Genomic DNA, 27,148 nt, shown 5'->3' with positions numbered 1-27,148 from the left:
TGTATTCAAGAATTTCTAATTTGGATATGTAATTTGATAGATTACAATCTATGTAATTGAATTACATCAAAAATTATTCAAGAAACAGTTATAAAGTTAAATGCAAAGAGCTTTAAAATTTTCAATTTAGATTTTGTTTTAAAAATATTAGCTATTTTAAACCCTACATTGGATAAGAAGGCTAACCCTTATACTTTATTTATGTACAAAGCACAGATATACTATATGTGTTTATGTATTGTATGTATATCTGTGGTATTACAATTTTGAGGGGGCCAAATTAAGAGAAAGTCAAGTTTCCTATAGGGTAGTGATGATGTAAAAAAGGATAAGAAACACTGATCTAAATGGAGTCATACAGTATGTATATATAATCTTTTGTATCTGGCTTGCATTTGACCTTGTGAGATTTATCTTTGTTGTGAGTGGTTGAAGTTCATTTGTTTTCATTGTTGGATAGTATTCCCTTTATGAACATGTTGCTGTGTAATCTATTCTTTTTTTCTTTTTTTTTTTATTATTATTTTTTTGGGGGTACACCAAGTTCAGTCATCTGCTTTTATACACATATCCCCGTATTCCCTCCCTTCCTTGACTCCCCCCCCCCCCCGCCTCGAGTCCCCCCCACCCTCCCCGCCCCAGTCCTCTAAGGCAACTTCCATCCTCGAGTTGGACTCCCTTTGTTATACAACAACTTCCCACTGGCTGTCTATTTTACAGTTGGTAGTATATATATGTCTGTGCTACTCTCTTGCTTCGTCTCAGTTTCCCCTTCACCCCCCGCCCCCTCCCATACCTCAAGTTCTCCAGTCCATTCTCTGTACCTGCGTCCTTGTTCTTGTCACTGAGTTCATCAGTACCATTTTTAGATTCCGTATATGTGAGTTAGCATACAATATTTGTCCTTCTCTTTCTGACTTACTTCACTCTGTATGACAGATTGTAGTTCTATCCACCTCTTTACATATAGCTCCATGTAATCTTTTCTTAAAGGGTATTTGGGTTATTTTCATGTTAGAAATATGAATTAGGAATAGTATGTTAGGAACAATACTGCTTTCAACAGTTTGTACGTATTCCTTGTTACCTATTTGTGTATTTCTCTTTAGTATATGCGCTGGAGTGAAATTATTGGAGCATAGGATATGTGTATATTCAACTTTAGTAGTTAATGCCACATGTGGTTTCAAAATGATTGCACTCTCTATAAACAAGAGAGAAATGTGTTAACGTTTTGCTATGTTTGTAGATTTCTTTGTTTCTACTTGTTTTGCTTTATGTGGTTTGAAGCTATGTTATTTGATGTGTACACATTTAGAATTTCCCCTTTTTCCGCTGATTTGAACCGTTTATCATGAATTTATTTCTAGTGATGCTTTATTCTTCAAATTCTTTTATATGAATATAGCTGTGCTAGCTTTCTTTTGGCTAGTGTTTGCAAGATATATGTTTTTATCCTTTACTTTCTGTCCCTCCTTTTTATTTTCTGTCTCTTATTTTTAGGCTGTTTCTTGCTGTTCTGAATTTTTTCCTGACCAAATATATTCCATTTAGTTAGTTCTCTTCAGCTGTGTGTAATCTGCTGTTAAACTTGTGTTCTTGGTTTTAGTTACTGTATTTTTCATTTCAGAATTTTCCAGAGTTTTCAGTTTTCTGCTGAAGTTCTCATTTTATTTCCTTGAAAATCAGCCCTAGTTATTTGAAAAACCTGTTTCTGGTAATTTCATTTTTTCAGTATCTTGCTCCTCTGTTGATCTGTTTCCATTTCGTATTGATTTTTTTTTCCTCTCTCTCTTTTTTTTTGTAATCACATTTTCTATGTTGCCTGTATTTTTGATTGAATGTTAGATGTTAGAGATCATTTGAAGCCTAGGGTGGCATTTCTCCTCCAGAGAAGGTGTAGTTTGCTTCTAGTAGGCTACGAGGGCCACTCTTAAGCCTGTATCACCATAACCTAGAGAAGGATGGGCTTTTAGTTCCTTGGGGTGCTGCTTATCTGTAGTTTACCTATAAGTCTAGATTGTAGCCCTCTGGGCTATCAGCCGAAGCTTCATGTGTTTGCCGATGCATAGGAGACTGAATTGCAAGTTTTGTTAGCTTAAGAGTTTAGTCTTTCAATTTTTTGCTTACCTGCTAATGCTTTCAGCCTCCTTTTCCAGAGTGAAATTTTAGGGTTCGCTTTTGTTGCTTGTATCCTTTTTCGTGTATTGGTCCTGTAAATCTTCAGAGCCTTGTTAGGTATGTAGTGCTCTCAAACTGTTTTTTTTAAAAAAAACATATTTTGACAGATGTTCTTCTTAGTGGTAGTTTTGGTCCATCTGAATTTACATATTATTAGTGATGAAATTCATTAATAGGAGTTTTTGCCTTAACAAAAAAAAGTACTGACAAATTAAGGAAAGAAGAGTTGTTTTAAAATCAGCCAGGATATGCTGTTTAGGATATGTTGAAATGATAAAACACCCCAGTGATTTTCAAGCAGATGGCACTACTGTGAGAATCGGTATATCAGTTATGGGAATGTACACTTTCATTGAGTGATTTTGCATATATGACTGTTGTTTGAGGAATAGCATGCAACCCCCCCGCCCCCCGGCATTTCAATCTAGCTATTTTATTTGGCTGATCTTAAAAGATTACTCACTTATTTTGTTTTAATTAAAAAAAAAGATATTTAAAAAAATTCAAGCACAACTGAAAAGTACTGACAACAGATCGTCCAAAAAGTTAAAACCTGGAAATAACTAGGGTTGATATTTGAGGATCATTTCAGATATGTCTCTATACCTGTGTATTCACACAGTGATATATTCCTTAAGGTTGGTTACTGCATCATAAAATGAATATATGTTTTCACTTCTAAGGTATATAGTTTAAAGTGATTTTTTTTTGGATTATAGTTTTTATTATTTATGGTAAACCAATTAACTTATGATTTAGTTTGGAAAATGCCGATCTTATGTGCCTGAATTTAGCAATGTCTTCTAAATATCTTAAAAGTAAACAACAACAACAAAAAAACTTGATTAACAATATGTAGCAAAAATACCCATTCAAGAATATTTTATTTTTTGAGCTTTATTATTATTATTTTTGCCTTAGATTCTTTTGAAATTTGATAGAATGTGAAATATTTTATTGAAGATAGTACTTATTTAAGTGTTAATTTTCATCTGCTTGTTTGTGTTTCAGTCTGATTCGGTGGCTTTGATGTCACAGTCTAGGCAAAGGACATGTAGGCGTAAATATCCAAATTATGGTAGAAGAAATCTTGGACGGCTTGAGTTATCTTCAGGAAATGAATCATCAAGCTCCATAAGACATGTGAGTTTTGTAACTTAAAATATGTAAAATAATCTTGAATATTTTGTGTTAATTCTTTACTTTGAATCTACCTTGAAATTATGTGAATATGTAGTATTCTCTGAAGATTAAAATGAAATTTCACATTTTGAATTTCTCTGACAATTTTGAACAACTTTGTGGTACCGTACAAGCGTACAATCCAGTGGTTTTAGTATATTAACAAAGTTGTACCATCACCACCAGTATTGAATATCAAAATATTTTAATCACCTAAAAGGAAACCCTATACCCATTTGCAAGTACTTCCCATTTCCACTCCACCCAAGCCCCTGGCAACCACTGATATTTCTGTCCCTGTGGGTTTTTGTATCCTGAACATTTCATTTAATGGAAGCGTACAGTAGGATCTTGTGACTGGCTGTTTTCACTTACTGTGTAATATTTTCAAGGCTGATTCCGTGTATAACCTGGATGAGTACTTCCTTCTTTTTCACTGTTCAGGATTCCAGTACATGACTAGACCATGGTGTGCGTACGCGCTCACTGGCTGGGGGACACTTCTATTCTTTATGCTTTTTGACTGTTACAGATATTGCTGCTTGTCAACATTCATGTAAGGAGTTTTGTATGGCCATAAGTTTTCAGTTCATTTGGGTTTGTACATGCCAGTCAGTTTGCTGGGTCATATGGTAACTTTGTATTTAAACTTTTGAGGAGTTGCCAGACTGTTTTCCCAAGTGGCTGCATTATTTTATATACCCAGTCAGTAATGTATGAAGTTTCCAGTTTCTTCACATCCTTGTCCACGCCTTTTATGTTCTGTCCTTTTGATTTCAGTTACACTGGTGGATGTGAAGTGGTATCTCACTGTGGTTTTGACTACAGTTCCCTAATGACCAACGATGTTGAACATATTTTCATGTGCTATTGTTCACTTATGTATCTTTGGAGAAACGTCTTTGCAAATCTCTTGCCCATTTTTCAATTTGATTGTCTTTTTTATTGCTACAAGGGTTCTTTATGTATTCGGGATAGAAATCCTTTATATCAGATGTATGACTTTGAAATATTTTCTCACATTTATTGGGTTGTCTTTTCACTTCTTTGCTGGTTTCCTTGAAGCACAAAAGTTTTACATTTTGAAGAAGTCTAGTTTGTTTCTTCCTTAGTTGCTTGTGCTTTTGCCATCATATCTAAGAAGTCCTTGTCTTAACCCCTTTGTTTGACTTAAAATAATCATATGAAGTTACTGTTCTTCATTTTGATATTTTTTGGGGAAAAGAGTATTTTTCAAAGAGTTTTTAAAGTTTACGGATTAGAAAATACATTCTAATGTTACGTTTTGAGGATTGAAATGTTACATAAGGATGAACAATTTATTTGAATTCCTCTATAAAGCATTAGAATAGCAGTCAAACATAGGGTTTGAGTTTAAATCCAAATTCTTCCACTTGAACAAGTTGCTTAAACTTTCTATGCCTTTGCCTATATCTGTAAAAGTCATTAATAGTATGTCCTTCAGAGGTGTTGTGAGAATTCATTTAGTTGATCACGTAAAGTGTTTAAAACACTACGTAATATCCAATAATGTTAGCTGGTATTATCATCAAAACCGTTCACTTAGATGATTTTTTGTAATGAGACTGTTCTTATGTTATTTTCTTATTATTTATAGTGTATCATGCATATTTAACCTTTAATGATTTGGGGCAGTTATGAGAAATGTTCCTACCCACCCTCCCTAATTTCTGGCTTACCTTTTCTGTGTTGTGTCCCCCGTTCCTCCCCCATACACTTAATTAGATATATGTATATTTTATTATTTCTCCTTTTGTATACAAAATGGAGCATCCTACAGATACTCGTTTGCACTTGGGTTTTTTTCACTTAAAATATTCCTAAAATCACTTCACATCAGTTCATAAATGCCTTTTTTATTTTTAAGATTTATGTAATATTTAAGTTGTCTGATTATGAGTTTATTTAACCACTCTCCTGGCTATGGGCATTTAGGATGCATCCAGTGTTTTCATTTTAAATTATGCTACAATGAATAATCTCGTAGATGACTGTATTTTTCTAATGATGGAGATGTAATTTGGGGGGAGCATTCCTTGAAATGGGATTACTGGGCCCAAAGATAAATGCATTTGCATTTTGTGAGATGCTGATAAAGATTCCTTATAAAGGAGAATTCCAACTTGCATTCCTACCTGTGGCATAAGAGAGTGCCTGTTTCCCTACTTTTTTAGCAACAGAGTGTGTTACACTTTCTAATTTTCGCCAGTTTAATTGGTGAGAGATGATATCTTAGTTTTGTTTTTTATATGTTTTGGCTATTTGTGTGGGTGATAGAATATTATATGTAACATGAAATTTACTGTTAGCCATTTTTAAGTGTACAGTTCTGTGGCATTAACCGCATTTACAAATGTGTGCAGCCACCACCGCTCTTCATTTCTAGCACTTTTGCATCATCCCAGACAGCACCTCTGTACTCATTAAACAGTACTCCCCATTTGCTTCTCTCCCCAGACCCTGGCAACCTCTCTCATACTTTCTGTCTCTGTGAATTTGTCTGTTCTAGGTACCTCATGTAAGTGGAATCACACAATATTTGTCGCTTGTCTTTGGTTTATTTACAGTAGTTTATATTTCTCTTATGCATGAAGTTGAACATATTTTTATATATTTAGAGTCTTTTTTTCATCCTTGTGCATTGTGTATCATGTCTTTTGGCCATTTTTCTGTCGTGTTTTTGGTCTTTTTCTGCCTTCAATTTTTAATTTTTTCATCCTGCTACATTACTGAATTCTTGAGTTAATTATATTGTTGGGCTCTGTGAAGTTTTCCAGGTATACTCTATTTATACAATACTCAGTTTTACTACTTCTCTTCTAATTTTTATATCTTTAATTGATTTTTCTTGTCTAATTGTATTGTTTAATACTTCCAGTACATTGTTGAATACTAGTGGAGATAGTGGACCATATTCTTATTATTGGTGGAAATGTGTCTGCTCTTTTCACAATAAGTAAGGTGCTTTGTTTTAAGTCTCTTAAGTATACATATATTTTATGCTAGGGAAATAGCAATAAAACCTTATGTATCTTAAATGTTTTTGAGAAATTAGTAATGATTATAGATTGCATTTTAATTTTTAGATCATCAGTAGTGTTAATCTTAACGATGTTTCTTTTTATGTCTGTTAATTTGTTATTTGCAGTTAATGAGGAACTTTTTAAATTAATACATATATAATGTAGAATGTTAAATCCACGTGATCTTTTAAAATAAATCATAATTTTGTGTTGTGGTAGTCTACCTCCTACAGTGGTATGAATTCATTCTCCTGACTTGTTGCAGATGGGTGGAGATTGGTGTATATATGTATGGGTGTTGGTTCCATTACGTTTTGGTTTGGGAAGCACTGATAGTAAAAAAAGTATGGATTTTAGAGTTGGCCTGATTTGTAATTCCATTTCTTATACTTACTCTCCTGTGACCCCAGGTGTATTTCTTTACATTTCTTAGCCTTGGGTTTCTCTGTATATGAAAAGGTAGTAGTGAGCAGGTAGTGACTTGAGACAACACAAAACTCATAGGCAAGATGGACCCAAGATTTGTGGGGTTTGAATCTTGTATAATTTTAGGGATGTTCTTCAGAAAAATAACTCAAAATTGGAAGTAGACACAGGGCCTTAGTAGGCAAGTTAAATTGAAAGCCTCTGAAACTTAAGTTTCATTAGCTTTATCTTAACTCTGCCTCTGTTTACAGAAGTATTTTGAGAGTTCATTCAGATAAAAGATTGAAAACTTTTCCCCAGAATGCATGGTTACCAGGTAGTAGATTTTAAGGGTTTATTTCTGTGATGTTTTTTAGAAATCTATTTTGAGCACAAAAAGCAGACTCCTGTTGAGTAGATCTAGTGTGGTTGGGCTAGGAATCTGTGCTCCTTGAATAGCATTGGGCTCACATTTTGAGGAACATTTTTTTTTTTAGCATATGTTTACTTTATATTTTGCCTATTCAAATGAAGTAAACAAAGTAGATATTTCTTTGCAATTCCATTTTTTCGGTTTTGTTCCTTCATGGCATTTTCATTATCTGTTTATGATGTGCTTAAGGTAAGTGGCTGTTAGAGGAAAAGGTTGTATCTCAATTTAAAAGTACCTGCAAGACCAGAATTTAAAGTAGACTGCAGCTGGTAGGGTTGTGGGAATTAGTGTATTCCTCTCTTTTCCTTTAAAGACTTTGTGTGTTAGCATAGTTTGAGGTTTAAAAAAAATGACACAGTAAGTACAGTGAGTTCCCATATACTGTTTCTCTAAGTTTTTCCTATTAATAGCATCTTGATTTAGTGTGGTACATTTGCTACAGCTGATGAACCAATTTTACACATTATCATTAACTAAATTTAATAGTTTACATGAAGCATCACTCTAATGTAATGTGTTGTATGGGTTTTGACAAATGAATAATGTTATGTATCTACCATAAGAGTTTCATAGAGAATAGTTCCACTGTCTTAAACCCCCTCTCTGCTATACTTAATCATCACTTCCTCCCTCTTCCTTAGCCACGGGTAACCACTGATGGTTTTACTGTTTCCATAGTTTTGACTTTTCTAGAATGTCATGTAGTTTGGAACAAACATTTTCACATTGACTACTTTCTAGTAATATGAGTTTTATTTTCCTCTGTGATAAGTCTATATTTAGCTCTGTAAAAAACTGCCAAACTATTATCCAAAGTGGCTGTTACATTTTGTATTCTGATCAACAGTGAACGAGAGTTCCCGTGCTTCACATCTTTGTTGAGATATTATTTCTATCCAACTTCATCTGTAGATTCAACACAGTTCCAGTCAAAATCCCAGCAAGTTAATTTTGTGGATATTGTCAAAGAGATTCTGAAGTTTGTTTGAAGAAAAAAAATGACCCAGAATAGCTAACAGAATACTGAAGAACAATAAAGGTGCAGGACTGATAGATACTGCCTGACGTTAAGACTTAGTATAAATCTGCAGTTTTCAAGACAGTGTGGTACTGGTGAAAGAATAGACAAATCGATCAATGGAAGAGAATAAGGAACCCAGAAAATAGACCAATACAGGTATACTCAGCTAGTGTTCGATGGAGGAGCAAAGACGACTCAATGGACAAAGCATAGTCTTTTCAGCAAGTGGTGTGGAACTGGATATCCACATGCAAAAAAAAAAATCTAGACAGCCTTTTCACAAAAAAACTCAAAATGTATCATATACAATGTAAATGTAAAACAAAATTATGAAATTTCTAAAAGATAACATATAATAAAAATCTAGGTGACCTTGGGTGTGATGATGACTTTTTAGATACAGTTCCAATAGCATGAGCCCATGAAAGGAAAACTTCACAAATAGAAAAGCGTGAAAGATACTGTTAAGAGAATGAGAAAAGAACTTCGATGGTGGCGCAGTGGTTAAGAATCCACCTGCCAATGCGGGGACACGGGTTTGAGCCCTGGTCCTGGAGGATCCCACGTGCTGCGGAGCAACTAAGCCTGTGCACCGCAACTACTGAGCCTGCACTCTAGAGCCCATGAGCCACAACTACTGAGCCTGCATGTCACAACTGCTGAAGCCTGCTTCCCTAGAGCCCATGCTCCACAACAAGAGAAGTTAACACACTGAAAAGTCTGCACACCTCAATGAAGAGTAGCCCTAGCTTGCTGCAACTAGAGAAAGCCTGCGTGCAGCAACGAAGACCCAACACAGCCAAAAATTAAATAAATTAATTAATTAATTAAAAAAAATGTTAAGAAAAGAATGAAAACACAAGCCACAGACTGGGAGAAAATATTTGTAAAGATCATATCTGATAAAGGACTTGTATTCTTAAAACTCAATAAGAGTAGAACCCACTTTAAGAGTCTACAGAAGACGTGACAGGCAGTTCGTTAAAGAAGATAAACAGGTGGCAGATAAGCATATGGAAAGGTGCTCAGCATCATTTGTTTTAGAGAATTGAAAGTAAAACGAGATACCCGCTACCCACCTATTACAATGGCTTGAGTCCAAAACACTGAGAACATTTACATTGTCTTCTCATTAAGTTTGCTTAGAGAATGGCCCCTTGTATCAGTTTCTTTTGTTACTAGTAGTAATGTTAAGTCTCACAAATATTTTCTATTGCCTGATTCTTCAATAAGAAAAAGGATGTAGTAAAGACACTTGCTTTTGGTGTTAAGTTTACCTAATTATATTACCCGGTTATCATACTTAACTCCTCAGTTGATTAGAATGACTCTGTGGTTTCTTTTGACTTGTGTTATTTAGTCTCAGATCAAGATTTTTATTTTATTTTTCTCCCCCTCACAAATTAGGAGACTTCCTGTGATCAGAGTGAAGGTTCTTGCTCTTCTGAAGAAGAAGAATGGAAAAGTGATAGAAGAAGTGAAAGTGACAGTGAAAGTTCAAGGTACCTGTTTTTTCGTGTTTTAATCTTTTAAACATTTTAGTCATAACTTTGAATGGAGTCATACTTGAATGGCTTTCAAGATGTAAGAGCTTCGAACTGTGAAACAACTAACATTGAGTTTTTAATACGTTTAAAAGGAGAAGAAAGCTGGATTAACAGGTGTTTCTGTAGAAAGTATTTTGGGTATTTTTATTTGACTATAAAACATTTGAGCCAACAGTGTAAATACGTGTACTCAAAAGTTGAGTTTAGTCTTGGGGTGCATTTATAAAGCGGAGTATCCAAAGTTTATGTGGTAAAATCACCATTAAACTTATTATTAGGTATTGTATATGTTGATGAAAAGTCAGTTAACTATCAAGCAGGAAAAAAAGAGAATTTTATTCAAGCCAAACTGAGGATTATAATCCAGGAAGCAGATTCTCAGGAAGCTCTGAGAACTGTTCCACCTGTTAGAAGCTGAAGGCATGGTCATGTACATTTTTTTTTTTTTTAGATTTTTAGAAAATTTTTATGTTTCTAAACATAAAGTCAAATGACACATTCTAGACTTGGAAAAAGTATTTGCAACACATACGTGTAGGAGTGACATTCCTAATACATCAAGAGTTCTTATAAAAGTCTGATTGAAAAAAAATGGGCAAAAGATATGAATAAGCAATTCACAGAGAAAATCTGAATGGCCAGTGAATGAAAAGATGTTTAGTCTCCCTAGCAGTGATGAAAACAATTACAGTAACAATGAGATACTTTTTCTGTCCTTTAGATTTAATTTGAATTTATTTGTTTATTTATTTATTTTTATTTATGACTGTGTTGTGTCTTCGTTGCTCTGTGCAGGTTTTCTCTAGTTGTGGTGAGCAGGGACTACTCTTCATTGTGGTGTGTGGGCTTCTCATTGCGGTGGCTTCTCTTGTTGCAGAGCACAGGCTCTAGGTGCATGGGCCTCAGTAGTCATGGCACATGGGCTCAGTAGTTGTGGCTCACGGACTCAGTAGTTATGGCTCGAGAACCAGTCACACTGATAAATGGCCTGCGTCCTGTTGAGGCAGAAATACTGGCATCATAACTGTATGTATTTGCTGTGGCATTGCAGGGTCCCTCCTCAAGGGGAGCTGGCCTTTTCTTCAGTTGATCAGCTCTGGGTCTGAGAACCTCATGTCTGAAGCAAGGTCCTAGAGTGAGCGGATGGTGGGCAGGACATGGCAGCAGTCTTTGCTCCCCCTCAGGGACAGGAAGACTTCATGTACATTTTTAAGACAAATGACGTTACATCAGGATGGCATACTGCTATTTCACATAAAGTTCACTAAGGGTACATAGTCCAGATAAACTGGTACAAAGTGAGCACCAAGTGCTATGACCCCCTCCCGAGCTGGGAAAGAAGGTTACTCTTTTAAGAAGTTACATTGCCAACATCAGAAGAAAGGAAAACCTTGGTCTTATTGATCTTTACCATCAGCAGGCGCTCCCGTCTTTGAGCAGGCCCAAATGGACACACAGAGAGAATTTTATCTTTAACTTTTCTTGCCCTGCCTTAACATATAATCTTTATTTTATCATATGTATTACCTTCTATTTAGTTTTCGCATCTGCATGTCATGGGGCTAAGATGTTAACGTCTGTTCCTCGTCTTGGTAAATGTCAGCTTTGTCCAGGCAGGTGCTCAAGCAAGAAACCTGGACATCATTCTCTCTTCATAACATTTCCATCACCAAGTCTAGAAAAATTTCCCTTCTAGATATGACTCTGATTATTTTAATTTCCGTTGATACTGCACTTTACAGACCACCATACCATACTCCTGGCTTCCTTTCTTGTTTTCATTTATTCCGTTATGCTTAGGGGCCGGAATGATTTTTAGAACACTTGTCTACTTTTTGTTTGTTTGTTAATTAATTTTAATTGTGGTGAAATATACAGAACATAAAATTCACCATCTTAACTGTTTCTGACTGTACAATTCAATAGTGAAAGTACATTCAAAGTGTTGTGCAGCTGATCTCCAGAACTCATGCCATCTTGCAGAACTGAGGCTGTATGCCCAATAGACAATGGCTCGTCGCTCCAGCCACCCCGCCCTAGCAACTGCCACTGCCCCTCTATACTCATTATCTTTTATCTTTTCCTGAATTTTATTATACAAAGCAGACACTCTTAAGGTTTTTAAAACAGCTCCTTTTATTACATAACATATAATACAAAAATAATATTTATAGTAAATAGCTTTTGGAAATATGTGTTATATTGAGTCTGAGAGGTTTGTGGTTGGGTAACGATGGCCCCAGTCGGGGCTCTTTATCCTTTCTGTGTTTGCTGAAGCTGGGAGCAGGCCAGGGGCTAGTTTTCTAGATCTAGTTTCCTATTTGACTCTGCTTTTGCTCCAGGGTGAGCTCGGACTAGTCCCTCTCTAGAATCTTTTCTCATATCAGGGAGAGTCTTCCTCTTGGCAAGAAGCTGTGCCCACTTACAGCTTTCTGTTTGGTGCGGCTTTGCTTTCCTTGTTCTTCTCAGTGTAGTCACTGATGGTTTGTCAGTCCAGTTAAAATTTCTAGTCCATTTTTGAGCCTCCTCCAGTTTAGGGGGAGTGCTACTCTTGTGCACGATCTCTACTGTTTTCATAACTACACTTCGCTTTTGGAAAGGGAAATTAGTAGTTGGCCCCAGATGTTGTCTTCCATGAGGTCTCATCCATATTATACTAAAAAAACAACTTCTCAGACTTACCTCCTTTCATAATTTCCAGTGTCAGTGAAGGTTTTTCTCTGTCTTTCTCATGATCTTTGCCCATTTCAATATTCGTTGATAGTGAGGGCAGTTGACTTTCTAGGATCTTTTCCTTCCTTCTTGTTGTCTCTCCTTCTCTCTTAAGGTTGTAGGATTAATTTGCTGTTAGGGCTTAGATCCTGGTTCCATACAACTTAAAACATTTTCCTTTTCTAGTGATTCTTCATCTAGATATTCTGATTGGACAGCTGATGCAGGCATCAATTTGCAGCCTCCTTTACGAACGTCATCTCGTCGACGAATTACTCGATTTTGTAGTAGTTCAGAGGATGAAATGTCTGCTGAGAATTTATCTCCTCCAAAAAGGAGACGAAAGAGAAAGAAAGAAAATAAGCCTAAAAAAGAGGTAAGAAAAATATATCTTTAAAAATAACATCTACCTACACTTTTATAGTTTCTGTCCCTATTTAAAAATTAGAAATCTTTGGGAATTTGGAGACTTCATTATTATTATTTTTTGATTGATAATGTTATGTCATCAGGAGTCAAATGTAAAATGCAAACAAACTTATTTTTGGAAAAGCTCCTTTGTTATTAAAATTTCTCTATCTGATCTGCTCTGAGTTGGACTTGACACTTACACCTTTCTGAATCTGTAACTTAGAGGGAAAGCTCTATTTTGCTGAGAACCCCACCATAACTCTTATTTTCTCCTGTCAATTTCAACCCCCAAAATATCCTTCAAGGCATTTTAAGGCCCTTTCTTCTTGTTTTGTCTGCTATTGTCCTGTTTCCCATTTTCATTTGACGTGTTCTGTCTTCACACTTTTCTCCTAATTGTGATATCCCTATACCTTGTTGTATGTACAGTGCATGTGCTCCTGTCATATAAGTAGCTGTTATTATTTAAAGGTGCTGTGTCTTTGTTTTAGGTATCTATTGCTGTGTAACAGATCATCTTGGAACTTAGCTTAAAAACAACAAATTTGTATTATTTCATGTATTGATGAATCAGGAATTTGGGAACTGATTAGCTGACTTTTGGCTAATGAGGTTGCAGTCATTGTGTTGGCTTGGGTTGCAGTTGCCTGAAGGCTTGACCTGGGGGTAGATCTTTGAAGCTTGTTTGTGGGGCTGTTGGCTGGTGGCCTCAGTTCCTCACCACATGGGCTTCTCTGTAGGGCTGCTTGAGTGTTTTCTTGATGTGGTAGCTGAATGTCCCCAGAGCAAGCGATCCAAAAATCAGGCAAGGGCTAATAAGCCTTTTATGACCTAGTCTTAGAAGTCACACATCGTTACTTCTGCTTTTTTCTATTTGTTAAAAGCAGTTGGAGCCCACACTCAAGTGAAGGAGACATGGGCTCCATTTCTTAAAGAGGAAAGGAGGAGTATCAAAGAATTTGTGGTTATATTTTAAAATTACCAGTCTTTTTTTTTTTTTTTTTTTTAGTATTTTTCCATTATGGTTTATCACAGATTATTGAATATAGTTCCCTGTGCTTTACAGTAGGACCTTGTTGTTTATCCATCCTAAATTAATAGTTTGCGTCTACTAACCGTAAACTCACGCTCCATCCCTTTACACCCCCCCACCCAACCTTCTTGGCAACCACAATTCTGTTCTTTATGTCTGTGAGTCTGTTTCATAAAAGTTCGTTTGTGTCACATTTTAGATTCCACATGTAAGTGATATCATATGTAAGATTACCAGTCTTACAACCTCAAATCAAGGGGAGACTCCCTGAGTTGATTAGTCTGTGATGAAATTCAGTGTGGATTCTACACAAAGCAGGCTTAGTGAGTTGAAGAGGATTTAGCTGGATTCAGCCCAGCTTCATAGGATGTAAAGGGCTATGAAGAATCTGTTAGAAATTCAGGAAATGCTAGGAAGGTGCTAGGTAGACCTACAGTGCTTGCACAACTGATAATGTTCATGTGTGTGTTAAAGACCCAAACATGTATGCTGTTTAAAAACTAATCATTAGGTGACATGCTAATAAAACAGCCATTCTGAATGGTGAAGTCTTCTGTTTTTCAATTAAACCGTGCATGCTGTCCCTGTCTGTTCTGTTCAGCTTTGTTCTCTTCCCCTTGGCAGAATTTGCGGAGGATGACTCAGGCAGAGCTTGTGAACGTGGAACATTTATATGAATTTCATCCTCCAGTTTGGATAACTGACACCACACTTCGGAAGTCTCCTTTTGTTCCTCAAATGGGCGATGAGGTAAGAGTAGTAAAGTTTAAAAACATGAATATGGAACATAAAATTAATATTACTCTCAGGTTTTTATTTTTAAATGTATACTTCCCTTTTGTAGGTAATATATTTTCGACAGGGCCATGAAGCTTATATTGAGGCTGTCAGAAGAAATAACATTTATGAACTGAACCCTAATAAGGAACCATGGAGAAAAATGGATCTTAGGGTAAGATGATGGTATTATTAACTCAAACATGGAGCATATACATATACAGTTAAGTTAATTTTAAAGCCATTAAACCTCCTGGAGGCATACGTCATTACTACCTTTCTGTTAGTTTCCAATTTAAAAACATTTCTGCTGTTACTTGCTAAGCATTAGTTAAGGTCTAGTCAGAAGACATGCTTGTCAGTGGGCACTCTGTATATTACTGGAATGCAGCTTGGCTGTATATATCATTAATCTTAAAATGATTGTGCCCAGGATAGGTTTTCAAAAGTAGTACAAGTTTTCAAAAAAAACCAAATACAAATTGGAAAAAAAGGTTCAACCTCACCTGTAATAAAATACAGAAAAACCTTTAGCTTCCCTGTACTTAACCAATCTTATGTATATGCATATTTTTAACATTTAAAGAAAGAAAATACTGTGTTTTAACAAGTAGCAAAGGTTTTGGTTTGTTAATAGTTTTTCAGCTTGGTGGCAAGGGTGCATGAAACAGGTCCAGGATCCCTAGAGGGCATCTTGGCAGTTGGAATTGAAACTGAAAATATTTAGACCTTTTAAATCAGCAGTTTTACTTCTGGTAATTTAGGAAACAACCAGGAGTGCATACAAATTTAGAGCAAGGTAATTCCATATCACTGTTTATTAAAACAAAAAATTAGGAAAAAACCTAAACATCCCACAATACTGAATGAACCAGACCATGGTATAATCATATTTGGCTGCTGTGTAGAGTCCACCGTGTAACTGAGGCTTTTAAAATATTTGTTGAATGAATGTTACATTTTCATAGTGTATCACTAAGAGGAAAAACGGGATGTGAAATTCTTGTTTTTTGTTGATAAAAATTTAAAGACGTGATCAACCAAAATAAATACATTAAAATATCAGTGGTGATTATATGTAGAGTAGTATTACAGGTGCTTTTTATTCTTTATCCTTCATATTTTTGATACTTTCATTAACTCAAAAGATGAAAAAACTCAGTGACTCTACTTCTATGAATTTGTCTTTAGATACATTGAAATTTGTCTCTTTCACTTATTACTGTGTATCTGCAGGCAATTGATCCTCATTTTTCATGGATTTTGTATTTGCGAATTTGCCTACTCACTGTATGCTGTTTGTAACACCAAAGTCAGTACGTGAGATGCTTTCTAGCCATTTGCAGACATGCACAGTGTGGCAAAAAATTTGATTTGCCTGCCCTGCATGTTCTCAGCTGAGGTTGAACAAGGTGATACCTTCTTCTTTTGAACTCTCATGTTGTAAATAAGTGTTCTTTTCATAGTCTATACAGTGCCACATTAAAAATTTTTCACATTTTGTGCTTTTTTGTTGGTGACTTGCATAGTTTAAAGTGGCCCCCAAGCGTAGTGCTCAAGTGCTGTCATGTGTTACTGAGCACAAGAAAGTGATGATGTACCTTATGGAGAAAATCTGTGTGTTAGATAAGCTTCACTTAAGCATGAGTCACAGTGCTGTTGTGAGTTGAGTGTTAATGACTCTACAGTGTTAAATGACGTGTCTTTACATAGAATTCACATTACAGAAGATCCTATATTAATTAGGTAACTGAAATGTTATGACTGGAGGCCTGTAGCAACCTAACCTTGTAGTTCCTCTAGGAGCAATGGTTCAGTATTCACTGTGAACTCACTAATTATCTGTTCTAGGTGGCCCTGTGGAATAATAAGAATGCTGTCGATAATGAGAATCAACTGTATCGTTAGCACTTTGGCAATTATAACAATAATATTTTGTGCAATGAGTAAATGGATGAGTCGTCTCATATTCTTAGTATTAAGCAAACAGATACTGGGGGAGGCTAATTACTGTTCACCCATTAATGAGTAGGATGCTCTGTCATGGCAGGAACTGTCTCCTGTTCCCTGTCTTACCCCTACTGCCTGAAATAGGTCATGGCACATAGTAGATCTTCAACAAATATTTAGTGAAATGTATTAGATAGAAATTTAATATCAAGTTTTTGAAGAATAATAAGTCACGCTTACATATTTTGATTTGCATAATATAAAATTATGATATAAGTGAAAATGTGTTTTTAGGAAGAGAAGAAAGTCAGAAGGAAATTCTGATTGTGCACAGTGGTTGTCTTTAGATACTGAGCTGATGGGTGGCTTGTGTGTTCCTTCTTAGACTTTTGTTGTGTTTTTCTAAAGTTAGTATATTGCTTACATTAGAAACAGTATTAAATACATGTCTGCAGAAAGATTCGAAGATGGAGCAAAGAGATTGTAATTAATGGTAAATTAAACCTTTCTGGTTTGAAATCCTAAATTGTGAGCTGACTTAATTTGGCAATATGTGGAGAATTATAATCTTGATGAATTGCTTCATTTTAACCATCTGTTCTTCTAAAAATATCTGTTAAAGGATCAAGAATTGGTCAAAATAGTTGGAATACGATATGAGGTTGGGCCCCCTACACTTTGTTGCCTCAAACTAGCATTTATAGATCCTGCAACTGGAAAACTTATGGACAAATCTTTCTCTATTAGGTATGTGTTACTGTTTAAAAAATGGAATTATTTAAATTTAGATTTTCCCTCTTGCTGATTAGCATGCCCTTTGCATTCAGTTGCAGGGTAAATAGTAGAGCACTGTGTAGAGCCCAAGATGTAAGCTGAAGTTCTGATAGATGGGACTCACTAGAAGTAAAAATACTGGTACTGCAGCAGCAATTAGGCGGGAGTGTGTTTTATACATTTTTCATGCCGCTTAAACGGGTTAGAGAATTCTGGCTTGTAATGGATTCTGCATTTGTTTTTGAGACAATGTTAGAATAAATAATTTGTTAAACCTGTGCTGTGCAGTACGGTAGCTGTTAGCCATGTGTGGCTGCCAAGTACTTGAACTGTCGCTAATTTGAATTGAGTGTGATGTAAGCGTACATACTGGATTTCAAAGGCTTGGTATGAAGGAAAAGAATATAAAATATCTCATTATTTTGTACTGATTATGTGGTGAAACAATATTTCGGATGTATTCTTTTTACATTAATAAGGCTAGTCAAAAATTAAAAATTACATGTGGCTCCCATGGTATTTCTTCTGGACATTGTTGCTATAGACTGTAACCTGCTATGCAAGAACTTTAACAATCTTTTATTTTTGTTTAGATATCACGATATGCCAGATGTTATTGATTTCCTTGTGTTGCGTCAGTTTTATGATGAAGCAAGACAGAGGAGTTGGCAGTCTTGTAAGTCTGTCCTTGCTGCATTTTATATACTCCTTGAGAAATGAAATCATCTTATTGATCTAAATGTTTTGGTTGTGGTGCTGCTTATTATGGTGGATGCAAACATGTAAATTCTGGAAAGAAATATAAGTGATTGCTAACTATTTTTTGCTTAGGGCTTGGTGTGGTACGTGACATTTTGGAAGCATGATTTCATACGCCTCGACTATAGGCTAGAGTAGACCTTTTATTTCCTTTCAGACTTGTCCACACTGCATTACCTCCATCTTTAACGTGACACTGGTATAATTCACAAAATTACCTGTGGTGTAAAATAATCAGAATGTTGAAAATCACACAGACTTTACACTGATAATGTTCTGGTATACCAGAATATCTTACTTTTGATGTCATATCAACCCAGATTTAAGTAGGTTAACTTGAGGTAACCATTCCCTTAAAAAATAAAAGTTTCATGTAAAACTTAGGCTTTATAACCATGAATTGTATGGGTGGATAGAAAAAATACAATCATCTAAATGTAGGCACTAACTTTTGGATGTCGTTTGAATGTGGTTTTCATGGTGACCATTTAAGGCAGGCTGGTGGGCTCACTTGCTTAGACTTGTATAGGTCGTAAATCTCCTCAGGACATAGCTGACGACCGTGATTAGGCCAGCAACTAACTGTACCAGCTGTTTCATAGGTAGTATGTGTATTACTTTTCAATATGTAATGCTGTCTGGGGAGCTCATGTATTGAGTTTCACTTCAGTCACCTAGGATAGCTCATTCTCCTTTTACCAGTTTTAGTGAAATACTAAGTTCTACGTAGGCTCTGTCAGCTGGTGTACGCATTCATAAATGGTGTTAAGACCTCAGTAATTTTCCTAATTTTTGCTGCCTTTTCCGGCAGGCAATAGAAATAGGTAAATTTTAGATAAATTCCCTGAGTCATCTCTATTTGAAATGGAATCTTATCAGAGAATTTGGCTGCTCTTTTTTTTTTTTTTAATTAATTAATTAATTTTATTGGCTGTGTTGGGTCTTTTAAGCTGTGCATGGGCTTTCTTTTAGTTTCAGTGAGTAGGGGCTACTCTTCTTTGTGGTGCGCAGGCTCCTCATTGCCGTGGCTTCTCTTGTTGCGGAGCACAGGCTCTAGGCGCTTGGGTTCAGTAGTTGCAGCACATGGGCTCAGTAGTTGCGGCTCATGGGCTCTAAAGCGTAGGCTCAGTAGTTGAGGCACATGGGCTTAGTTGCTCTGCGGCATGTGGGATCTTCCTGGAGCAGGGATCGAACCTGTGTCCCCTGCATTGGCAGGCGGATTCTTAACCACTGCGCCACCTAGGAAGCTCACGGCTGCCGAGACCAGCTCGGCGACTCGAGGCGAGTGACGGGTGCCGCAAGCTTGAAGAAGACACAGACACAGACTGAAGAGAAAAGTGGGACCGGGGGGCTCAAGACCTCTCGGATCAAGAGCCCGGCTGACTCATCCCAGGCTGCTTTTATTGAGTTCGTGGGCTAACATTCTCAGGTTACACTCATAAACAATCAAAGGCCTCACATGACTGAGGCAATTATCTTTGTTTACTTCCTGGGTCCCAGTTGAGCAGGTGTGGATTTGAGCTGGGGGTGGAGAGCAAAACAGCCCTGGGGGCAGGAGACCTCTCTCAGATATTAGGGGTCTGTGCCCCACCCGTGTTGGCCCCTCTGCGACTGTGCCTGTCTTAGGTTGTTCCTCCCTTGAGGAATCTTACCCGTCTCTGGCTAACCAGTCATCCTCCAGGGCCAAACACGGTGATATAAGGAAGGTTCTATGCACCACCCCTGTTGGCCCCTCTGCGGCTGTGCCTGTCTTAGGTTGTTCCTCCTCTGAGGAATCTTACCCGTCTTTGGCTAACCAGCCATCCCTCAGGACCAAACAGGGTGATATTAGTCTCCACGCCCCGCACCCTCAGTTCCTCCACTGCTCAAGCAGGACATTCTGAATCCCATCGCTCGGCCCACATACTTCAACACTTTCAATGCTTCAAAAAGGTTCCAGAATGTCTTCCCACACACGGCTGCTCTTAATAGACTATTTTTTAATGGTAATGTCCACACAAATAACCTAGCCACCGAAAACAAAACAAACAAACCAGACAGCTGGAATATGTGGAAATTAATATACAGCCAAGTCCCAAAGAACTTTATAGCTTCCTAGCCAATCTGTTTTTCAACCCCCATGATGCATAAATTAGAAGCTCTCATTTTGTTCCACCAACATGGTCATTCAAAAAAAAAAAAAATTTTTTTTTTTTGGCTGCGTTGGTTCTTCGTTGTTGCGTGTGGGCTTTCTCTAGTTGTGGCGAGTGGGGGGCTACTCTTCATTGCGGTGCGCAGGCTTCTTATTGCAGTGGCTTCTCTTGCTGTGGAGCATGTGGGCTTAGTTGCTGTGTGGCATGTGGCAGCTTCGTGGACCAGGGATTGAATCCATGTCCTCTGCATTGATAGGCGGATTGTTAACCACTGTGCCACCAGGGAAGTCTGCTCCCTCCCCCCCTCTCCCCCCCCCCCCCCGAGTTTTTAACCTTGATTCTTTACAGGTAAATGCTAGAGATTGAGTACTGACTACCCCTTGTAATTTGGTGGGTTTTGTTTTATTTTTGAGGTTATAAAATTATTGTACCATATCTCCCCCATAAAAATCTTACCTATTCTCCTGACGTTTGAGCAGTGTTATTATACTAAGTTGCTTGTTTCTATTTTTTGCTTTGTTGAGAATTTTTTACTCAGTAGATGTTTATTCTACTTTTGACTAGCCAAAATAGGTTTATTTGAAAAATCTTGATGGTATAGAAAAGCTCATTTTTACCATGAGAAAATGAATTTTTTAAGCCTCCATTTAAAGTTTTTAGTCTTACACTGAAGAACTATTTTTATCTCAACCGAAAGTATTCTAATATTAGATAAATAGGGAAGAAAAATATTACATAATTAATTCTTGGTATCAAAGATTGGCTCTCTTAATAACTGTATGGTTTTGTGTTAGGCTTCTCAAAATGAAGCCAATGGATTTGTTATTATTACAGTAATACTTAGTGTAACAGATATTACAATTGATATTGTCAAATTAGGTTATTTATATTATAGAATTGGACAGAAACCATGATGTTATATCAAAATTTTAGTATCTGCCTTCCATTAAAAAAGTTTATTGTTAAAATTTATTAAGATTTCTTTTTAAATTGTTTTGAAATATCTATATTAATGAAATACTGTCAAAAGTAGAATTTTATTAATGGTAGAAGGGTGGTGGGATGAGGGGCTTATGGGTTTCTAATGATTTTGGAGTAAAATATGAATAAACATCATGTTTATAGGAATTTGAAAATATATTAACCTCAAAACATGTAGCTCCAATAATTGTGATATTGTCATTTTTTTCAGTTTTACAGAATTTATCGTAAGCATACTTTCTTTAGTCAAGACTTTGTGGGGACTATTCTCTTTCTTGGGAGTGAAATGTAGCTTTAATTTTTGATTGCTACTATTTCTGTAGAACTTTTCTTGAAGAATTGTTAATCTGCCAAAGAATTATTTTTTATTTTTTTACCAAAGAATTATTAAGGTAGGATAAGTAAGGTTTTTTTTTTGCATTGATTTTGTTTTGAAAACAATAGGATGGATGGAAAGGAAGGGATAGGATTATTACAGGAGTCTGTGTTTCTTTTGTAATATATGTAAAACAAAGGTCAAATACAGTTTTTTTAGAAGTTGTTAACAGTTATAGAATACATTTAGAAATGTGTGTGTATAATCTAAAATCACTGAAGTCAGTTGAAGTATTCTTTCTAGTTACTTTGGTTTGTATAGGAGCTCTCCTGAGGTCTGCTTGCCTGCTTTTATATTATGCTGAGATAATGGGACACGTGGATGTTTAATTCTTTTAAATAATAAGTATGTGTTTTCAAGGGTAAATTTAGACCTGATTTTTATTATGAGCTCTTAAGAATTAGAACACAGTTTTATTTGGAGATATTTATGTAGCAGCCACTTTAGAATAATCATGGATTAATTCTGATCATACATTTATAATTTGTTTTGTTCAGGAAATGTTACATATTTCATAAGTATATTTAATACACATATTAAACAAGTATTTATTGATTTGTATACATTGTAAAAGATTTTTGAGTTTTGTTAAATTTTGTTCTTTGTCATAGAATGTGTTTTGAGGTGGGCATTTGGATCCACTAAATAATGGAACCTAGTCATAAACTGTTTTCATCAATTATATTATATGGTTTTATTCCTTCGGTAAATTACCAAGTGTAGTACTATATATTTTTCATGTATATCTTATCACTGCAGATTGCAGGTGAGTGGTGAAGAATGGCTAAGGTTAAGATAAAAATATTTGATTTGTTTTATCTGTGTCAGGTGTTTTATAAATTAAAAATGTTAATGTTAGCAAATTGATGTCTCAGACTTGGTCGTTTCTCTCATAGGTGACAGGTTTCGTTCTATCATTGATGACGCTTGGTGGTTTGGAACGGTGCTAAGTCAAGAGCCGTATCAGCCACAGTACCCTGATAGTCATTTCCAGTGTTACATCGTTAGGTCTGTATGCAGAGGAAAACCAGTTGTGTACAAACATTTGTTCCTTGTGGCTGGTTGTGGTATGAATAATGAAAGTGTTTCAGGTTAAAAAAAACACCATTGGATTCGTTGTTAAGTCATGTCAGTCTCACCTTTGCAGAATCCCTCTAGGATGCCTCTGTTACTAGTACATGCCTCAGTACAGGTTCTACTTGCTTTACTTGCTTCCGTGGGACCTTTTTCGTAGGCTCCTGATGTTTCCTCAACCCAGTATTGCAGAGTCATTGTTCAGGAGCACATGTTACTTCATTTCCTGTGTTTAAAAAAAGTCTTTGCTGCCTTTCCATTGGCTGTGGAAACAAAGTCCACCTTCTGAAGCATGGCATTCAAGGCCTTGACACTGTCTTTCTTCACTTACCCTGGGGACAGGCCACCCAGGATTTCGGTTTTGTCCTTGAACCCACTGCACATTTTTATACTTCTTTCTTAAGAGGTATTCTAAAAAAACCTTACTGTTAATATTTAAAGTTTCATTGCTACAGTGAGGTTAATTTTTGCATTTTCTATCTTTTTGTTTACTCTTGTAGTGGATACCTAGTTATTAGCACAAGTTTTTATTTTTTATTAACTTTTATTGGAGTATAGTTGCTTTACGGTGTTGTGTTAGTTTCTGTCATACAACAAAGTGAATCAGCCACACGCATACATACATCCCTGCTTCCTTGGATTTCCTTCCCATTTAGGTCACCACAGAACATTGAGTAGAGTTCCCTGTGCTATGCAGTAGGTTCTCATTAGTTATCTATTTTATACGTAGTATCAATTGTCTTTATGAAAGTCTAACCAGACTTTTTTGGTTTTAACAGGTGGGACAATACTGAAATTGAAAAACTTAGCCCATGGGACATGGAACCAATACCTGATAATGGTATGTAGTTTTTAAACAATGAAAATACATTTTCAGTTTTTTATCTGACTAATGCACCATAGAGCACATTTATGTCTTTGAAAAACATTTTTAAATTATCGTGGTAACTGTGAGCTTTACTAAAAGAAGTGAACAGAATTATGTGTATCTGGCTATCATTTCTCCTGTAATTGTGCTTTAATCTCTTCTTGACCTCCTTTACGTCACCTCCATTTCCTTTTCCTCACCTCCATTTCCTTTTCCTCATCCTTATTCTGTATCACCCTTGTTCTTTCTTCAGAGAAAAAGCTCTTACTTGACTTCCGACTGTTTTCTGCATTACCTCAACTTGTCTGAGAGGTAGAGGTCCCTGTTCCAAAGGCAGCCACTTCTCCAGTGCTTGCTGTCCTACTGCTTTGAACTTCTCTTGGACTTGGTATTTACACTTAACTTCATTCCCTCCAACAATTTGTTTCTTTCTTTCTATCTCCATTCAAGTTTGATTTTGTGTCTTGTACCTTAAAACAGCTTTAATTTTATTTTCTTGAACATTTTAGCTACTGAATTATTTTACTCTTGTTAAGCTTTTTGAAGGGGTGCCCTATATATCTCTTGCCTCCCTTCTCTCTGCTATCAAGCTTTCTTTTATATTAGTGTTGATTCAACATAAAAACATGCAGAAACTTTTGTCCTTCCACCTCCACCATTTTTTGACACATGAAATCTTTGCTCTGTGTGTTCTTGTGTCTGCCTTGGGGTCGGGCCCTTTTCCTTTGTGTTTTATTCTGATACAGCTCCATCAACTGTTGTCTTGCTCTACTTTGGAAATAAGGAATTTTTTTTTCCAAAGAAATTTTTTTAAATAACTGCACTCTTGAAAGTCACCAGTGACTTCTTGATTAAATTTTCTTTTGAGCTTAGTATCTTAACAAATAATACTTAGCAATATGAAATGACATTTTGCATTGTATAAAGCATATATAGATAAATGAAAACTGGCAATTTTTGAGGTCTTACTCGGCTCCTAAGAACTTCATATGTATCAATTCATTTAATCTTACTCTGAGGTGATGCTCTATTATTAACTTTACAGATGAAGGAACTCGGCCTCAGAGAGGTTTCAGTAACTTGTCTAAGTCACATACCTCTAGAAAGAATAGGAGTTTGGGTTATAGCCTAAGCCATCTGGCACCAACCAGTGCTTTTAACCACTAGTTATAGCTGCTTCTTGGTAAATGATACCAAATCAATGAAAGCATTTAAATAAAAAGATTTTACATGTTAATGAGGCCCATAAGCCTTTAGAAGAGTTGTCAAAAGACATGACTAGGCAGAAAAATAAATTTGGAGGCATATGAAGAAAAGCTCTTTTGAATTATCAGTCTCGGAAATGTATATTAAAATAATAAAATATCATTTTACCTATCAGATTGATATGTTTGTCTTCTAGGCCTATTGACATTTTTCTCCTTTTTAAAAAAATAATTTTCAAGAAATTATTCTCTGAATATTTATATTGCCTCTTGTTCTTTTTAAAAATGTGCATGCTCTTCTATTATCAGGTTTTAGTGCACTTTTTAAACATTTCACTTTGAAATAATTTCAGTCTTAAGACTTACAAAAAGAGTACAAAGAATTTCTGAACACCCAATTTTCTCAAATATTAACATCTTACATAAGTGCAGTACATTTATTAAAATCAGGAAATACCATTGATACAATTCTAATCTTACAGACCTTTTTCAAATTTTGACCATGACCCTAATGTTCTTTCACACGTTGCATTTCATTGCCATGTCGTCTTAGTCTCCTTTAGTCTGGGATCCCTGAATCTTTCCATTACCTTTCACGACCATGATGCTTTCGAAGATCACTGGCCACTTTGTAGAATTTCCCTCAGTTTGTGTTTGTCTGATGTTTCCTCATGATTAAGTCCAGAGTTCGAATATTTGGCAAGAGTGTCAGAGAAATGACGTTGTGGCTTTCTCAGTGCATCATATCAGGAGGTGTGTGATAGCAGTTTGTCCTATTACTGGAGTGTTAACTTTAATCATTTGATTTAGGTGGAGTTTCCCAGGTTTTTCTGCTATAAAGTAACTTCTTTTTGTATCTTATTTATGAACTTGGACAGCTGAGTTTAAATATAGTGTATATTTGGTTTGTGGTTTGATTTTTTTATTTTCCTCCTTTTCCTTTTTTGATGGAATCATAGTTGATCCACCTGAAGAATTAGGAGCTAGTATTTCTGTCACTTCAGATGAGCTAGAGAAATTGCTCTACAAACCCCAGGATGGTGAATGGGGTCAGAAATCGAGAGATGAAGAATGTGAACGAATTATTAGTGGTATAGATCAGCTTCTGAATCTTGGTAAGTTTTTTGTGGTAAAAAGTTTCATGTTCAAGATTTCTTTTCCACAAAAGTATTTTAAAACAGCAGCATAATTGTGGTTCTGTTCTTTATTACAATTTATGTTTGTTATTTTTTTGGGTAAGCCTGCAGTGTTAATTGTAGCCCTGTTTTATGATTTGTAGAGAAATATCACTTAGAGGTAATGGATTTATTGATGAAAATTCTTCCTTCTGCCCTTACAGATATAGCAGCAGCTTTTGCAGGTCCAGTTGATCTGTGTACATATCCGAAGTACTGTACTGTAGTGGCCTATCCAACTGATCTGTACACAATTCGAATGAGACTTGTTAATCGATTTTATAGGTTAGTAGAAACCTACTTTAAAAATAATTTGAAAAGATACTTGGCCATACCAGTTAGAGTTAACAGAGGTGTAGTGGTGGCTGATAGTGACAGTGGTGGAGCAGGGGCTGATCAACATTTTTCTCTGTTTCATCCTCTTCTTCCGTTGTAGTCATTCCTTGATCCTGTGTGTAAGACAGTGTGTTAGACGCCTGTGGGTAGGTATGGATAGAACCTGGATAAGGAAAAGTACCATGTTTCATTCCTCAGTCTTTGGTAGTCTTGTTTTTCTTACAAAAGCTGCTCCATTTAAATATAAAATTTAGTTAATAATTGGACTTTGGCCTTTGAAAGATTAATTCCCCAGAGTCATCAACTTTTTAATCTCTGGCTTCTAGAGCACTGAAAACTATAAAATTTCCCATTCTCAGTGATTTTTTTTTTTTTTTAAAGCAGGTGATGGTATTTTATTCTGTATGATTCAGCTACTTTGAGAAATTATCTTTACAAAAAACTGACTTCTTGAGTTCACAATGTTGATGTTAATCTACCTCTGTAGTGCATTCAGTCAGAAACCAGTTTGCAAGTTTACAGTCAGATTGACGTTCTTAGGATTGATGGTATTTAACACATTGTCTTCACTGAGTTTCAAAAGCTTCAAATATACCTATAGGCAGTGTGAAAAGGGAGGGTTGCTCTTTTGGTTTTCTGATGTGATTAAGTGATCTGTTTAGACTTTCAGTCCTTAAATGCATTCTCTGCAGTTCAGCTTCCAATGTAATTGCTTATGACTGTGATCGAGTTGACAGCATTAGAAAGTTATTCATTATAACTTTGTACTTAT

General features: G+C 36.0%; 1 protein-coding gene across 4 annotated transcripts in view; it reads left to right on the top strand.

Annotated features, from left to right (window-relative positions):
- Positions 1 to 27,148, top strand: part of BRWD1 (bromodomain and WD repeat domain containing 1) — a 122,599-nt gene that overhangs the window by 53,244 nt on the left and 42,207 nt on the right. For all 4 annotated transcript variants that reach the window (XM_057697087.1, XM_057697085.1, XM_057697083.1 and 1 more), the window contains 11 exons: positions 3,193 to 3,324; positions 9,674 to 9,768; positions 12,712 to 12,901; positions 14,594 to 14,719; positions 14,814 to 14,921; positions 17,319 to 17,443; positions 18,064 to 18,146; positions 22,615 to 22,726; positions 23,572 to 23,633; positions 25,825 to 25,980; positions 26,205 to 26,325. In XM_057697087.1, coding sequence (XP_057553070.1) covers positions 3,193 to 3,324; positions 9,674 to 9,768; positions 12,712 to 12,901; positions 14,594 to 14,719; positions 14,814 to 14,921; positions 17,319 to 17,443; positions 18,064 to 18,146; positions 22,615 to 22,726; positions 23,572 to 23,633; positions 25,825 to 25,980; positions 26,205 to 26,325 — 1,310 coding nt within the window. The remainder of the gene's footprint in view (positions 1 to 3,192; positions 3,325 to 9,673; positions 9,769 to 12,711; positions 12,902 to 14,593; positions 14,720 to 14,813; positions 14,922 to 17,318; positions 17,444 to 18,063; positions 18,147 to 22,614; positions 22,727 to 23,571; positions 23,634 to 25,824; positions 25,981 to 26,204; positions 26,326 to 27,148) is intronic.

Source organism: Hippopotamus amphibius, chromosome 10, assembly GCF_030028045.1.
Source record: "Hippopotamus amphibius kiboko isolate mHipAmp2 chromosome 10, mHipAmp2.hap2, whole genome shotgun sequence".
Classification (NCBI taxonomy): Eukaryota; Metazoa; Chordata; class Mammalia; order Artiodactyla; family Hippopotamidae; genus Hippopotamus; species Hippopotamus amphibius.
The sequence above is the reverse complement of the archived record's forward strand: the minus strand, read 5'-3'. Positions and strand labels throughout refer to the sequence as shown.